This window comes from Rhinatrema bivittatum, chromosome 5 (assembly GCF_901001135.1).
Source record: "Rhinatrema bivittatum chromosome 5, aRhiBiv1.1, whole genome shotgun sequence".
Lineage (NCBI taxonomy): Eukaryota > Metazoa > Chordata > Amphibia > Gymnophiona > Rhinatrematidae > Rhinatrema > Rhinatrema bivittatum.
The window spans coordinates 95,571,292-95,589,495 of NC_042619.1; the positions used below are offsets into that span (position 1 = coordinate 95,571,292).

The 18,204-nt window shown below is 43.5% G+C and overlaps 1 protein-coding gene across 1 annotated transcript in view; it reads left to right on the forward strand.

The window, feature by feature from the left end:
• LOC115092360 (microtubule-associated tumor suppressor candidate 2-like) overlaps window positions 1–18,204 on the forward strand; it is a 411,409-nt gene that overhangs the window by 381,166 nt on the left and 12,039 nt on the right. Inside the window, exon 4 of the mRNA XM_029603160.1 lies at window positions 7,063–7,269. Within this exon, the coding sequence (XP_029459020.1) occupies window positions 7,063–7,269 (207 nt within the window). The remainder of the gene's footprint in view (window positions 1–7,062; window positions 7,270–18,204) is intronic.

Sequence of the window (18,204 nt, forward strand, 5' to 3'; positions counted from 1 at the left end):
ACTCCTCCTGTTCCGGTCTTGACGCCGCCCCTTTTTAGTGATCGCACTCGAAAAGGGACTTTTCGCGTGCGATCGCTTTGAAAAATGACCCCCTAACGTAGAGAAGACATTAATCCAAAAGCTGATGAGAAAACACTCAGCCCTCTTTTATTGGGTGTTCCACTTTTGAAGGTCCCCTGTCTGCCAAGGAAGACTAAGTAGTTAATAAGACTAAGCAGTAAATATTTAGGCCTGCATAGTTACTTTTTAAAATTCACTATGTACGCTACATATTTTTATTGATTGTTTAGTCATCATTATGATCAATATCAGTGCAAGTCTATTGAGCGTGCATATATTATATGGGATGATGTAAAAATTTGATGGCACAAGATTTTAAAAGAAAATGGCGTGGACCGGCTCAGAGCTAGGGGTACTCCAGGCTGCCACTGGTTCAGCAAGGTACCTTTCCTTAGATAAGGGGTGGTCCAGGAGGCAGGCCCCTAGACCACCAGGGTGACTCTTCTTTGTAAGGTGGGGGCAGATGGGGGATGGATGACTAGACTAGCATTGAATATGTAGTATGTAAAGGGGGGAGGCCAGAAAGTTGGGGGGTGCTCCTGGGAGGGAGTGGCTGATTGGATCGGGAGGGTATTTGATTGGGGATGACGTTTGTGTAAAGGGGAGGGGTTTGTGAAGGGGGAGCAGGGCATTGCCATACAATAGAAAATTGATTTTTTTTTTTAAATTACATTTTGTGCTGCCTTGACAGGTGGCAAGATCTAACCAGACCCCCGGGGGGGGGGGGGGGGGGGGGGGCGGATTTTTATACTTTGGGAGGAGCTGGGGTTTTTTTTTGGTCCACATAGGCCTTTTAAAAGATGGCAGCCCCATGCGAAGTGAGCTGCCATCCCATGTTTTTGAACTTTCCCCCATAATAATTTTTCTTGCGGAGATTTCTGTGAGAAAAAAGATCATGTAGAAACCGCCATCATATTTGCATGGGATAAGCCGAATATCTCAAGAATGCCCTCTGTGATATTTTGCCCGTTACGTAATAAAATATTGTAGCATAATAAATGATCCCATAAGCAGCTCCTTGCATTACAGTGGCTTTCATTTTCTCTTGTGCTTGTATATAGAGGGGAACTGGTCTACTGTGATGGATTCATGTGTTTCTGCCTCCTCTCTCTTTGTTTTAAAATTTGGAAGAGACTGGTGCTTCACTAGCTCTTTTTTTGACCATATGAGACCTGTCCATGTCTGCATTGCCTACCCCATAGAGGCTGATGTGCTACACAACATTTTTGTTAATGTAGGTGTGCCTTGGGCTTGAAAAGGTTGGGAAACACTGCTCTGGACTCCTGTACACTTTTATTATTTTCTGTATAGATTCCAACAGAGGCTGCTGAAACATTTGAAGCAGTAGCTCTTGAAGCTTGAATAGTGATGTGACTATTGCACATTAAGGGGTAGATTTTAAAAGATGCGCGCAGGCGTACATGTGCGTGCGCTACCCGGTGTGCATACATGTACACCCGATTTTATAACATGCACGTGCAGGTGTGCGCAAGTTACAAAATTGCCTCTGGGCACCCTGCCGGCACACGATCCTCCGACATTGCGGCAAATGGCCGCTGTGTCGGAGGCCTCTGGCCCCGCCCCCACTCTGCCCCCGGACCTCTCCGCCCCCAGACCACCCCTGTTTACAAGCCCCAGGACTTACACATGTCCCAGGGCTTTACACACATTGCCAGGTCTTTTTAAAATAGGCCCGGCACGCGTAACCCCCCAACGTACGGCTTTTAAAATCTGGCCCTAAGAACATAAGAACATGCTATGCTGGGTCAGACCAAGGGTCCATCAAGCTCAGCATCCTGTCTCCAACAGTGGCCAATCCAGGCCATAAGAACTTGGCAAGTACCCAAAAACTAAGTCTACCCCATGTTACTGATGCTAGTAATAGCAGTGGCTATTTTCTAAGTCAACTTAATTAATAGCAGGTAATGGACTTCTCCTCCAAGAACCTATCCAATCCTTTTTTAAACCCAGCTACACTAACTGCACTAACCACATCCTCTGGCAACAAATTCCAGAGTTTAATTGTGCGTTGAGTAAAAAAGAACTTTCTCCAATAAGTTTTAAATGTGCCACATGCTAACTTCATGGAATGCCTCCTAGTCCTTCTATTATCCGAAAGAGTAAATACCGTAATCGATTCATATTTACCCGTTCTAGACCTCTCATGATTTTAAACACCTTTATCATATGCCCCCTCAGCTGTCTCTTCTCGAAGCTGAACAAAATCCATGATATTAAACTTTCTTTGGTCATCTTTTCTCTCTTCCTCATGGATAGGAATGCACATGGAAAAAACTTTTATTTTGTTTTTTGTTTTATTTGTTTTTCATTTCATTTGGTATTTGATTTGGCTCATTTATTAGAAATGAAATAAACACCAATAGTTCTATATTAAAAAAACATTTACACGGATAACATAATAGTTGTCCATCTAAATGGCTTACCCGGCTAGAGTTTAGCCAGATAAGAAAGGAGGTGTTGCAGGGTGTGAACGGGACACATTTTGGGGCAGCCCAGAGTTAGCCTCTTAACAAATGTGGCTAACTCTGGTCGGCCTGTAGAGGTGTCCTAACGTTAGTTGGTTAAACATAACCGGCTAACTTTAGGATGCGTGACCACACCACTGAATATACCCTGCTAGTTAGCCAGATATGTTTATTTGGCTAATTATCTGAACTGCACAGCAGCTGAAAATGTACCAAAAATGAAGGAAAGAAAAGAAACAAAAGGAGAAGATGAGCCCTGCCTTCTGAAAAACCCCAGCACAATGAATGTTTAAAATTGTAAACCCCCGGATCTTCCCCATCCATCTACACTTCCCCAGAGCCCTCATAACCTGTTTGTGGAGTCTCAGAATTTGAAAGGGGCCACCCTGCCAAGATCCATTTTCAAAATGATGCTGGCCAGTTGTGCAACAAAATGGTTTACCTTTGAAAATGGGACCTGGTGGAGCAAGAGCAACTAGGAATTGGTCCTGCTCCATTTCAGATTCAGAGACAGCACAGACAGAGTAAGAGGACTCCAGAGACGATGGGAATAGATGGAGTTCTAGGGGTGGTTCAGCGTTTAAAAGGTCCATGGTGTTGCGGTGGGGGGAGCGGGGGGGGTTCCCTGCGACCAAATTTCAGCAGAGAGGTTTTTTTTTCTTTTAAACCAAGCAAGGTGTTTTTTTTTTTGTTGTGTTTTTTATTTTGTTATAAAGTGAATGCACATCCTTATAAATGGTCATCCCATGAGAGAGGAAAAAAAAAATGCAGCAGAATTGTCTCCTAGAAGAATTGACTTTGTGACCCCAAAATGGCACCTAAAGTTACCCAAATCATCATACCCACTGATATTTTTGTCATCTAGAAGATCGTTAAACTTACTCAAAAACTTCCAAGGATGTTATCTTAATAATTTTCTCTGACAGCTTATTCCACAATTTTACTGCCATCAATATAAATACAACTTCTTTCTCAAGAGATGACTAAACACACATCTTTCTAATTTCAGGGGCACCACCATTTACTAAAGGTTTTTTCCCATTTGGTGTCTTATGGGAAAAATGCTTAGTAAATGGCCCCCTTTGTTAGTTACTTTGTTGGGTAAATTATTCCACTAAAATATACTTTTCTGATCCTTTTGTGCACAGTGTAAACATGTTCTACTCTCAACCTTGTTTTTGTTACGAAAGGCAATTTAGTCTTTGGTAAATCTTTTATCTTAGGGCAATCTCTCCATCACTTCAACTTATCTGCCATTCTGTGGGCTTTTTCTCTGCTATTCTTCTGAAAGGGTGGGACTCAGGACTGTACCCTATACTCCATGTGTGATGTAATATGTCTTATACCGTGACAAGATACCTTCTTTATTTCTTAGTGGCACACCTCATACACTGACACTCTGTAAAATCATTAAGGGGTAGATTTTCAGACGAGCGCGAACAGCCTACTTTTGTTTGCGCTCCAGGCGCAAACAAAAGTACGCTGGATTTTAGTAGATACGCGCGTAGTCGCGCGTATCGGCTAAAATCCTGGATCGGCGCGCGCAAGGCTATCGATTTCGTATAGCCTGCGCGCGCCGAGCCGCGCAGCCTACCCCCGTTCCCTCCTAGGCCGCTCCGAAATCGGAGCGGCCTAGAAGGGAACTTTCCTTTGCCCTCCCCTCACCTTCCCCTCCCTTCCCCTACCTAACCCACCCGCCCGGCCCTGTCTAAACCCCCATCCTACCTTTCTCGGGGGATTTACGCCTCCCAGAGGGAGGCGTAAATCCCCGCGCGCCAGCGGGCCTCCTGCGCGCCGGGCCGCGACCTGGGGGCGGGTACGGAGGGCGCGGCCACGCCCCCGGGCCATAACCTCGCCCCCGTACCCGCCCCCAAAACGCTGCCGACACGCCCCCGCAACGCCGCGCGCTCCGGCCCCGCCCCCGACACGCCTCCCGACACGCCCACTCCGAAAACCCCGGGACTTACGCGAGTCCCGGGGTTCTGCGCGCGCCGGTGAGCCTATGTAAAATAGGCTCACCGGCGCGCAGGGCCCTGCTCGCGTAAATCCGCCCGGTTTTGGGCGGATTTACGCGAGCAGGGCTCTGAAAATCCGCCCCAAAGTGTGCATATTCATTTTTAGGCTGAAAAGAAAATTGCATGCATTGGGGTAGATTTTAAAAGAAGCGCGATCAGCCTACTTTTGCTTGCGCATCAGACTCAAGCAAAAGTACGCTGGATTTTAGTAGATACGCGCGGAGCCGCGCGTATCCACTAAGGGGCGGATTTTCAGAGCCCTGCTCGCATAAATCCGCCCAAAACCGGGCGGATTTACGCGAGCAGGGCCCTGCGCGCCGGGAAGCCTATTTTACATAGGCCTCCCGGCGCGCGCAGAGCCCCGGGACTCGCGTACGTCCCGGGGTTCTCGGAGGGGGGCGTGTCGGGGGGCGGGGCCGGAGCGCGCGGCGTTGCGGGGGCGTGTCGGCAGCGTTTTGGGGCGGGTACGGGGGCGTGGCTACGGCCCGGGGCGTGGCCGCGCCCTCCGTACCCGCCCCCAGGTCGCGGCCCGGCGCGCAGCAGGCCCGCTGGCGCGTGGGGATTTACGTCTCCCTCCGGGAGGCGTAAATCCCCCGACAAAGGTAAGGGGGGGGTGTAGACAGGGCCGGGTGGGTGGGTTAGGTAGGGGAAGGGAGGGTAAGGTGAGGGGAGGGCAAAGGAAAGTTCCCTCCGAGGCCGCTCCGATTTCGGAGCGGCCTTGGAGGGAACGGGGGGAGGCAGTGCGGCTCGGCGCGCGCAGGCTATACAAAATCGATAGCCTTGCGCGCGCCGATCCAGGATTTTAGTGGATACGCGCGGCTCCGCGCGTATCTACTAAAATCCAGCGTACTTTTGCTTGAGTCTGATGCGCAAGCAAAAGTAGGCTGATCGCGCTTCTTTTAAAATCTACCCCTAAAATCCTGGATCGGCGCGCGCAAGGCTATCGATTTTGTATAGCCTGCGCGCGCCGAGCCGCGCTGCCTCCCCCCGTTCCCTCCAAGGCCGCTCCGAAATCGGAGCGGCCTCGGAGGGAACTTTCCTTTGCCCTCCCCTCACCTTACCCTCCCTTCCCCTACCTAACCCACCCGCCCGGCCCTGTCTACACCCCCCCCTTACCTTTGTCGGGGGATTTACGCCTCCCGGAGGGAGACGTAAATCCCCGCGCGCCAGCGGGCCTGCTGCGCGCCGGGCCGCGACCTGGGGGCGGGTACGGAGGGCGCGGCCACGCCCCCGGGCCGTAGCCACGCCCCCGTACCCGCCCCCAAAACGCTGCCGACACGCCCCCGGAACGCCGCGACGACCGGGCCCGCCCCCCTCCGAGAACCCCGGGACTTACGCGAGTCCCGGGGCTCTGCGCGCGCCTGGAGGCCTATGTAAAATAGGCTTCCCGGCGCGCAGGGCCCTGCTCGCGTAAATCCGCCCGGTTTTGGGCGGATTTACGCGAGCAGGGCTCTGAAAATCCGCCCCATTGTGTTCAGCCTGTAATTCTTGTGTATTGTGGTATTGCTTTGAGCTAACTTGTGTTTTTGATCTGATAATTAGAGCATGATCTGTCAGAGACTTTTGCCCTAATTCTGACTCTGTCACTGACATGCATGATATGGAGCAAGTCAATGTATATCTCTTTTATTGTCGCTAAATTGCTTAATAGAATACCCCGTGATATTGTTCTTGAGGAAGGGTTGCTCTGCTCAAAATTCCATAATTTTATAAACCCAAATTAGCCTTTTTCTTCCACTGTAGATTGTGCATTAAGATTTAAAAGCAGGAACTAAGGCAGTTTAAAAAGAATAATGTTTGACGGAAGACTCTGAGCATAAAAGCTATTAAACTGTCATCATTTTGTCTTCATACAGCTAGCAGTCTTTTGATGTGTTTCACATTTTGTAAGTTATTACAAATTTTAACTGCCTTAGATTGTCATTTCTGTGAGGAAACAAGCAGTTTAAGGAGCTCAAGGCAGACATTCATATTTTATAGGGGTATTGGGGTGTCTTAGTCGTAAGAATGTCACCATGTCCAGGTTTGGATTGGAGAGAGATGAGCAGTAGTGATAGTGAAACCTGTCCACATCTTAAAAAGTAAGACACATTGGCTGCAACACCTGTTATTTTACTGAAAAGAATCAATGCATGTTATTAGAAAAGACCTAACTACAGACATAAATATTGTTGTTTGAATTTTAAAACGTGCCAGGAGGAAAAGGTTCCCCTGCAGCCTGCTGCAGTGGAATGGTCCAGCTGTCACATTGGTGGATTTTCTGCCAATTTGTGGTGCCTTTTTTCGCTAAAAAATTGTTCTGTGGGCCATCTATGTATTTAGCAACAGATCAGTGTTTTGAAGATTCACATATCAGGGGAGGAAGGTGTGATGTGTCAGCTAATTGAACATTTTTGACTGGCTGAGGCTTTACAATATGATGTGTTCATTTTTTTCCTTCCCACTTTATGATGTGCTTGGGTTTGTCATTTCGACTTATATATATTTTTTTATCTCTACAGAAGATTTAAAGAAAGGATCCATTCCAAATGCTGCAAAATCAAATCTCCCCAAACCCTATCAGTCCGGACTGCGCCCTCCTGGTTATGCACGCCTGCCTGCGGCTAAACTGGCAGCTTTCGGCTTTGTCCGGAGTTCCAGTGTGTCTTCTATCTCAAGCCACCAATCAAGTGACAGTGGTCAAAGTGATCCCCACAAAACAGCCAATCGTAAGTTGAAGATAAATAGTCTGTTTAGATCTACATTAAGGCAAGTAAAAAGCTACGTAGCCAATGACTTGCACACTTTCTTGGATAAAGTTATGGCCCCTTGTGCTTTAGTACTGTGTAGGAGTAATGGCAAAGAATTGCTTTTGCTAGTTACAAAGGAATGTTTTTGTATGGTTTTATTCTTACGTGGCTGAATAACAGCCTTTCATTTGCAGTCAAAGTGTCATATTCTGGTTATGTGACTCATCCTGCTCGAAAGGAAAACTGAAGTCTTGGGTGGGAGGTTTGGCGAGGGAGAGGCAGATTGGTATTAGTTCGCTTTCATGGATTATATGATATTTAGCATTATGTGAGTGCCCTTTTAAGTCGCCTACCTGGCAAAGTATGCATATGTTTTTTTTTAAGCTTCACAAACTGACCTGATTTTCAGATGCAGACTACCTGTACATTTCGTGCATGGCTATCTGGATAAAAAGTACAATCATACTTTAAGTCGTCTCAGAAGAGGGTGTATAATATGCTTGAAATGTTTTTAAACTGTGATGCACGTGCATGGTTTTCTTCTCTGACCAAGTTATGTCTCTTTTTGGCTGTGGATAAAATTCTGCATGCTTTGAAAGTAGGCAAGTAACTGAAGGTGACTGACAATCCACTTAATTACTTTTAGACATTCTACCCACGTAAATCCCATTTTTATCCATGTAATATCAAACTTAAACATTTGAAAATGTCCCCCATGTGCCAAAAGATTATCTGAAGAAAGGCGTGCACTCTTTATCATGTCTTACTACTCTGTGCTCCTCTCCTGGCTTCAAAGCTCTGTAGATACTAGCTCAACCCTTTATTTGAAAACAATGCTATTAATAATAATAAAAAAAAAAAAACTAGGAAGAGGGAATCGAATCAGAGGTGATATTTTAGCTATGTGATCTTCATTAACTTGAAAGAGGCTTCATAGCTGCTGTGATTACCAGTTCTATTTTATTAAAGCCTCACTTTATCTTTGCTGACTGCCATGTATCTTTGATGCTTCCAGCAGAGCATAACTCTTCAATAAAAAAAAAATATATTTTTGCTGTAGTTTGGTGGTTGGCATATGCCAAGAGAATTTACATTCCCTTGTGTTTTGTAGTCTAAGCCCTGTATGGCTTATCAGGGAATCTTGTGCTCCCACAGCAGCTTCTGACAGGCCCCTAGCTATTTAGCTTCCCCTTGATAAATAATGGACTCAGGTTAATACCAGTCCAAGGTACGTATTATTTATTTTATTTTATTTATTTTTCATTTAATTCCATATTTCAAGCACTTCAAAGCAGGTCACATTCAGGCACTTTAGGTACTTCTCTATCCCTAGAAGGTTTACAATCTAAGGTCCTCATTTACTAAACATTTTTCCCATAGACACAGAATGGGAGGAAGACCTTGGTAAATCAGGCCCTAAGTTTGTACCTGAGGCATTGGAGAGGGAAGTGACTTGCCAAGGTCACAAGGAATACCAGAGGGATTTGAACTCTGGCTTCCCTAGTTCCACAGCACACTGCTCTAACTGCTAGGCTACTCATTTGATATTCCCCCACTTCCTGTGAAGGCACAAAGCAGATTACAAGAAATAGTAAGAAATACATTAGGTACAGGGAAGGGTGCAGGTTATTGGGCATAGTGGGAGAGTAAGGTAACAGTAGCATAAGGCAAACAAATAATATAAAACCAAAGATTAAGGGATTAAAATAATTTGGGTACAGTAAGGGGGATCTTTGTTGGATACTCAAATACAGGAACCAATCGCATAATACATAATGAAATTGTGTCTGTTTATTGAGCTCTCGCTAAATAGCATGGCGGCTCAGCATAACATCCTATTTAGGGTGAGCTCACTAATCCATCATTTGTATATGGGGTTCCTTAGTTTGCATGCACAGAGTTGTAGATTTTTGCATGCTCACACTGTCTTCTAAAACACCTTTAGCATGTACACTAAGGGGTAGATTTTCAGACGAGGGCGAACAGCCTACTTTTGTTTGCGCTCCAGGCGCAAACAAAAGTACGCTGGATTTTAGTAGATACGCGCGGAGTCGCGCGTATCCACTAAAATCCTGGATCGGCGCGCGCAAGGCTATCGATTTTGTATAGCCTGCGCGCGCCGAGCCGCGCTACCTCCCCCCGTTCCCTCCAAGGCCGCTCCGAAATCGGAGCGGCCTTGGAGGGAACTTTCCCTTGCCCTCCCCTCACCTTCCCCTCCCTTCCCCTACCTAACCCACCCGCCCGGCCCTGTCTACACCCCCCCCTTACCTTTGTCGGGGGATTTACGCCTCCCGGAGGGAGACGTAAATCCCCGCGCGCCAGCGGGCCTGCTGCGCGCCGGGCCGCGACCTGGGGGCGGGTACGGAGGGCGCGGCCACGCCCCCGGGCCGTAGCCACGCCCCGTACCCGCCCCCAAAACGCTGCCGACACGCCCCCGGAACGCCGCGACGACCGGGCCCGCCCCCCGACACGCCCCCCTCCGAGAACCCCGGGACTTAAGCGAGTCCCGGGGCTCTGCGCGCGCCGGGAGGCCTATGTAAAATAGGCTTCCCGGCGCGCAGGGCCCTGCTCGCCTAAATCCGCCCGGTTTTGGGCGGATTTAGGCGAGCAGGGCTCTGAAAATCTACCCCTTTATATTATTACATATTACATCCTTCTCCATTACATAACCCATAATGAGGGAGCTATCTCAATTAAACAGTAATAATAATAAACAAACAGATTAGAGAGAGAGAAAATGATTTTACTGGCCTTCTATCTTATTTCCTCTATTTGGATCTTTATCCAAAATAAAAGTCTCTAAGTGTAAATGGTCAGTGAAGCTGTATTTCTTCCCTCTAAAAGTAATTAAACAAACAGATGGATATTGCAAAAACAAAAGTTGCCCCTAGGGCCAACACTTTAATTTTTAGAGAGAGAAAGTGTCTCCTTTTAGCCTGAGTGGCTCGAGACACATCTGGATACATGTTTCCAGATGTGTCCCTCCTTCAATATTTTTATCCTGTAAAAAGGTTTCAAATGTAGAGGGTCAGAGAAAGTATATTTATTACCTTGATAGGTTATATGACATAAACAGGGATATTTTAGGAAAAAGCTACCATCTATGGCCAGCAATTTAACCTTTAAGGAAAGGGAATGTCACTTTTTTGCCTGTGTGGCCTGGGAGACATCTGGAAACATTAATATTCTCTGCCCACAGAAACGTAAATCTTTATGTTTAAAGAAATCTTTAAACAACTTGTCCTTATCTGACTCTAATTGCAGTGAAACAAAGAGAGTAGATCGTTTATGAATAATGTCTATAGACTATTCGAGGAATGTTGAGACTCCAATACTTGAGGTCTCTAATCTTTCCTCTTCCTGTATATCATTTTTCTTCATTATTCTTTTAGGAAAATATCAAATCTTAGAAATAACTGGCATTTCATTTTCTCCATATTGCATTATATCTCTAAGATATTTCCTAAACATCTTTTTAGGTGATAAGAGTCTAGTTTGTGGAAAATTAATTAACCGTAAGTTCTTATATCTCAACATGTTCTCTAAATTTTCTAATTCTTTATGAATAGACTGTTCATATCTTTGATATGAACAGTCTCAGTATTCTGAAGCTATTTTATCTTTGAAGTTGTTTTTTCCATTTTCTGTTCTAAACTAGTTACTCTTTTCCCTTGCTCTTCTATCTGCACTCTGTTTACATTTACTAGAGCTGATAAAGATTCATTCATTTGAGAAACATTTTCATTGACTTTTGACATCATTCTCCAGATATCTTTTAAAGTTACATTATCAGGGGGGTTATTAGTCCACTGCTTGGCCTCTTTAACTCCTCTTTAATTTCCACTTTATCCAAAATAGAAATTGATTAGTTATTCCCATACCCCCTGAGTCTACACAGTCTCTTCCGATTGGTGGACTGCTAGGTTCAGGTTGTACAAACCCATCCGGAGGCGATGCCAATGGTTGTGGAAAGAGTGATGGTCCTTCACCAGGACTTAGGGAGGCTGAAAAATGTGCCCCCAAACTGTCCTCTAGTGGCATCTCGATCTGCCATAAGACGTGATCATCCATGGGGCCTCTTGGTGTTATTAGGGATATAGGGAAACTTTTAACCTTTCTCTTTCTCCCCATGAACTTGGGGTAAAATAAAAAGCAAAGTCCACCAAAATCCAATTCCCAAATCACCTTTCTACCGGTCCCCCGGTCTTCTCCGGGCTAAGCGCCCCTTCGGATCGCGCAGCTTAGGAGGTGCACCAGTGGCGACAGTGCGCTGCCTGCCGCTTGATTTTATGCCAAAATTATAAATCCTGTATGTATATATATATAGCGGGAGCAATTATTTTATGAAAACTCAAAGTGACCTCATATAAGGTGCCCAGAGGGCTACAGGCTTCAAAAAGCTTTCAGCGGCAAGGGCCTTTTTAATCATTGGTCACAATGAGACATTTAAAGCAGCTCCTGTGCATGGAGTGCTTGATTTTATGCGGCAGGCGCTCACCGATGACATCACCCGGGTCCCGCCCCTCACTCGGGGCTTTCAGCTGTTTTCAAACAGATGGTAAAGAGGTGAAAACTATAAGACCTTGGAAGCAACTGGTTTCTGGATGGTCTTACTTTCATTAAGAACAATTTTTAGGTCTGTGGTTTCGTCACATTGTTCTGTTCCTCTTTAGGTTCGGAGTACCCTAGGGTTTTTCGGCCAAACCAGCTTTTGTCTTAAGTTTTATGTTTTTTTTGTGTGTTGGTCTTTGTGTTTTGTTTTGCACCGTCTTGTCGGGCGGTGTTCGGGAGGAAGTTGTACCCATCACCTCTCTTGAGTTATGTACCATCCTATCCCTGGAGGCATGGACGGTCCCAGGTAGCCCAGCGGAAGGTAGGCCTCTTACCTAAGCCCTTGGATCCTTGGAGTCCAATAGTGGTCGGATCCAGAGCTGGCAGGGCATAGTGGGAACATCTGAGGCAGCAGTTGGGCCTTCCTTAATGGTATCGGGAGCCGGGGAATAAGCCAGAAGCACTGCGTTGCAGTTGGGACTTGGAGAGATGCTTGTATTACCAGAGATTTCAAAAATCGATTTGGTAAGACCAGCTGTTGTTTCTTTAGATTCGATTTGGGAGGCCATACAATTATTGAACACTAATATCTATAACCAAATGGCCCCAGTCTATGCCTATATGGGAAAACTAGACTCTCGTGCTGGAAACCTGGAAAAAGAACTAATGGTGAATAAGAATAATATCAAGCAATTGCAGCAGGTTTTAAGTAGTAAACCGTCATTTCAAGCATCCCTGATGAAGGCTAATCAGTTGCTATCTGTTAGATCAGAAAATATGGAAAATATGATTACAGGGAAAAATCTTTGTTTCATAAATTTCCCCAGAGATCAGTTGATTTCACCAAAAGATATGTGAAAGATGTATATGCTAGAAGTTCTCAAAGTTCCTGAACACGCACTCCCCTTAACTTCAAGAGTCTCCTATATTCCTCCCTTCAAGAGTAAGGACTCTTTGGATCAGAATGGAGTTCAAGTTCTGACACCTAATGTGCCACCATAGTTAAATTTAACAGATATTCTAGAAACCACTCAGAAGGACTCTGTTACACCTGCTTCATTAGTGGTATCGTTTCTTCTCGAGGCGGATAAGGATTGGACATTAAAAATGTACTTTTATCATTGTGGATTATAAAGTTTATATTTTTCCAGATTTGTCTAGAACAACTCAAAAAAGAAGGAAACAGTTTATTTTGTTAAGATCTAGGGTTATTGCGATAGGTGCTTTATCTCTTTTAAAATTTCCTTGCAAATGTCTTGTAAAATCCCAAGGTCTCTCTTACATTTTCTTTCAGCCAAATCAGCTTTCTGCTTTTCTTGTATATAAAATTATTCCGGTTATTAGCTCTTCTCCTATCACAGCCAAAAGAGTGATAGGTACGGCATATAGGTCCATAAGTGAAAGTGTTAGTACTTCATACAACAGTCTTTGTTTCTCTTTTTGAATTGTTGAGTACAATTTTTCCTCAGGTTGAGTCCTTGATCTCAATGTTGTGGACTTGATTACAGAGATATAATTTTGTTTTTTCTTTCCTTTCTTTATTTCACAATATTTTTGTCTATTTGTATCTCTGATGTTCAAATCAAGATGTAAAATTTCTTGAAAATAATTTGTTAAATTCAATTAAAAAAAACAATTGAAGACAACTTTTCAGAGATGGCAGAATTTCCCACTCTCTATCACGGGGAGAATACAGTTAGTGAAAATGACTCAGACTCATCCCTCATCGAAATGAACTCCCTATCCAATCTTATCCCTCACAAATCCCTCCCTAGCTACAATGTTATTTGTTCTAAATACCTAACATAAGAGACACCCGATACAAGTTACCATGTTACAATGTTTATTTTAAACAAGTTACAATGTTTATTTTATATAATTTACATTGTTTATTTCATACAAGTTACCATGTTTCCACGTTACCCTGTTACAATGTAAAAATGTTTCCATGTTACCTTGTTACAATGTAAAATAAGCAGTTCTGGTCTTATTTGTTTTAGTTATATGTAAACCGATGTGATATCTCGATCGAATGTCAGTATATAAAAGCAATTAAATAAATAAAATAAATAAATAAATGATGGAGTTACCTAAGTGGTTATATCTATTGCAGATGCTGCCCATCTGGCTGCATAAGAAAGATCTCAAGGAGATACAAAGGTCTTTTCGATCTTTTATCTGGAAAAGAAAGAGAGCACAGATACCTATAAAGATCCTCATCGGCTCTATGGAATGTGGATGCTTGAAGTGTCCTAATATGCAACTGTACAACTTAGCATGTATGTTACTGCTCATATCTGATGGACTATTTGAAACTTCCCATTTCTCCCCACAAGACACTTTACATTTTTGGTTGAGCTCACTCTCAATGAACTGCTTGATTTAGGTTTCTGGGACAGAGATCCCAGGAGAGCTTAAAAGTTATTTACTAGTTAGGTCTTGTTGTTCAGCTTGGCCTTTCTTGTGCAAAACGATTCTTCACCAATCTACAATTTCCCCATTTCTTTCCATATGGGGTAATTTGCAATTTTTGCTAGGTATGACCAATCCAATCTTCTGGGGCTGGAGAGACAAAGGACTTGAATATCTACATCAGTTTCTCATGTTGGGCCTAAACTCGATGCAGAGTTTCCAAGATTTACAATCCCAATTTCAGTTGTCCTCTAAAGAATTTTGGGCCAGATTTTAAAAGCCCTAAGCACCGGGCCTATTTTAAAAAGGCCCGGTGACGCACGTAAAGCCCCAGGATGCATGCAAGTCCTGGGGCTTTACAAAAGGGGCAGGGCGGTCGGGGGGGGGGGGGACAAGAGGCCTCCGACCCAGTGGCTATTTGCCTCTGTGTCGAAGGATCGCGTGCCAGCAGGCTGCCCGCGCAGGCAACTTTTGCCTCCCCAGAGGTAGGCCCAAAAGGTAATACAAAGATCAGGGAGGGGGTTAGAATAGGGCTAGGGGAGGGAAAAGTTAGGGGAAGGGGTGGGAAGGTCAGGCTAGGGGGGAGGGAATAGGGGAAGGCAGCGCGGCTTGGCGCTCGCAAGGTGCACAATTGTGCACCCACTTGCGCGCACTGACCCCTGATTTTATAACATGGGCGCGCTTGCGTGACCGTGTTATAAAATTGGGCGTACATGTGTGTGCACCGGGTAGCGTGCGCACATGTATGCCTGCGCGCACCTTTTAAAATCTACCCCTTTATACTTTCTTACAAGTGAGACACTATCAACCATTCTCAAAATATACCCGAACTTTGGAATAGTAGACTCCCATGAAGAAGTATTAATAAGGGAAAGAAAAAGTTCACCATTCTGTGCTAAATTTATGCATAGATTGCTACATATTTCACAGGAAAATATACTTCTTTCTGCATTTAACAAATGGTCTGGATAGCCTGAATTTAATCTGTTTCAAGAATTTCAATCTTGTTTCTCTAAAATATGTAAAATACAGAAAATGTTAATTTACGAGAAACCCAATACAGATTTTTGCATCAGTCCTATTTAGCTTCAGATAAAGCTTACCGAGCTAAACTTTGCAATTCTCCAAGCTGCAGGAGATGCGGGGATAGACACAGGAGATTACATACATAGTTTTTGGAATTGCCCCAAAGTTCTTAAATTTTAGACTCAGATACAATCATTTATAATGATTTATTTAATGAGTCTGTACTACTTACTCCAAGAGTATGGTTATTCGGTTGTCATACTGAACTGCCTAGCTCTGATTCTTGGAAAAGGAAGTTCCCGTGTTGGTGAAGAAGACTATATTATCGGTATAAGTGGGTGAATATTTCCCAAATATTTTTGGGAAAAATAGGGTATTTAAATTATTAATCTTTGAGACTATGACAGCCAAAATGTCATCTGAATCCAAAATAGAAATATATTTCCAAATCTGGTAGGACTCACTTTCTCCTTCCCTTTGAAATTCGATGTTTACTTTATGTTGAAGGATTTATCCCTATTCTAGGATATACAAATTAAGGGGGGAATGGAAAAATGTTATTCTCAGAAAACAGTACTGCCAGGGGTATTCCATTCCAGGGATCAAGCCTAGGGTGTCAAGGAAATGGAATGGTTACTGTGGACCCATACATTTCCAGCTTATAAGTATAAAAAAATAAACATTTATCATTAATTACAATTTTACAGTAGAATGCTCGGGAGGGGAATAAACATCAAAGGTGCCTTGGTTAGGTTTTAATGTCTTTTTAGCTTTGTTTAAGTATTTGTCATGCTTGGGCAATCTCACTCAATTTCACCCAAGCTGAAACATAGAACATGACAGCACATAAAGGCCACAAGGTCCATCCAGTCTGCCCATCCTCATATCATGCTTAGCTTTAGAATCCCTTTCTCCCTCTTAGAGATCCTCGGTGCTCGCTCCTGAATTCCGATACTGTCCTTGTCTCCACCACCTCCACATGAAGGCTGTTCCTTGCATCTACCACCCTTTCTGTAAACAAATATTTCCTTAGATTACTGCCCCCTTTCACCCTCATCCCATGATCTTTTGTTCCACAACCTCCTTTCCATTGAAAGAGACCCATCTCCTGTGCATTTAATGCCTTAAAGTTATTTAAATGTCCGTATCATATCTCCCAATCCTTTCCTTTTCTCCAGGGTTTATATGTTTCAATCCTTATGTCTATCCCCATTGCTTTATGATGAAGACTATTTACCATTTTAGTAGCTGCCATCTAGATTGACTCTATTCTGTTTATATCCTTTTGAAGGTGCAGTCTCCAGAATCGTACACAGTACTCCAAATCAAGTTTCACCAGAGACTTATACAGAAACAATATCACCTCCCCTTTTCTACTGGCTATTCTTGAAGTGATAGCACCGTGTGCTAAATGGCTTGAATGTATGCACCAACAGTAGCGTCATGTAATGAATTGGCTTCTTAATAGGCAACTCACACAGAGATAAATTCCAAAATGATGCATAACTTCCATCACTGTAGAAAAATACATACCCCCTGAAAACAATAATCTATTTAAGTACTGTAAATGCAGAAAGACTATCATTATGAAACTGAAGAGGTCTTTGCAATAGAGATACACTTGTATAAATGCAAAGCAGACATATAGTAAAAGTTAGACTTACAGCTTGGCATGGAAACCTATATGTCATCAAGGACAGTCTGTCCGTTTGGGCACTAGTGCAGACAGAATTGTGCTCTGTTATCTGACTGATGCCCCTCCTGGTACTACGGGATGTGAACATACCCAGGCCACTCTTCAGCAACAGTGTGTTTGCTATGTAACACTTAACTTCACATTCACTACAGTGTTGCTCCAACCCAACATCTCCCGCAAAAATAGGAAGGAGGGATTTGTATTGCTGCAGATTTTTTAAACAATTTGTCAAGCCTTTTTAAGCTAACTCATTTCTTTTAGACCTCTGTTATGCAAACTTCTGAAGTGTTCACAAATTGTACATATTAGTAAATCTCTGTGGGATGCCTCTGAATGTCCTTTGAGTCAAATCGCATTTCTGTTTTGTAGCAGAAAACAGCAGTATCTTTACTCTAGATATTTGGCTGTTTATGTAGCTTCAGAATTTTGCAGAATAGAAGGCAAAGTATAGATACTAACAGGAAATGAACTGGGCACTGTTTTGAGCACGTTCCCAACAGCTTATCAAAGAAATAAAATAAACCATGAACCTGGTAAGACTGTGATTTGTTTTAATGATGACAGCGGCAGACCAGAAGAGCTCATGGGCCATCACAAAGCGGAAGAATGGAAGATGCATGTCCTATTGATGTTGCCATTCTTAAGAGCGCACCTTCAAATTATCTCTTCAGTGTATCATACAGAAGCCCAAGCTTTTGTTAGCCAGTCTTGGCTAGTGCCACCATTTACAGGCTCAGCCATCAACTAAAGATAAAAGTATCTAACACAGTATAGTGTAGGAAAAATGAAGAAAATCTCTTAGATCAATGAACAATTTTGTAAGTTACAAAAATGTTTTTATTTTATCAACTAATGTAAACTTCAATAAAAATCTATTGTTTTTTTATTTTCAAAAATATTAAAAATTCAACATCTCCTAATCATATCAAAACCACATCTAAACCTATGAGAATGACACCTATATCATTGAAATGCAACAAGCCTCTGACATGCACCAAACATGTACAAAACAAAACACAAAGACCAACACACAAAAAAACATAAAAATTAAGACAAAAGCTGGTATGGCCGAAACACCCTAGGGCACTCCAAACCTAAAAAGGAACAGAACAATGTGATGAAAACACAGTTCTAAAAAATTGTTCTTAATGAAAGTAAGACCATCCAGAAACCAATTGCTTCCAAGGTCTTATAGCTTGGGACTCATTGAACCTGGGATCCATTATATT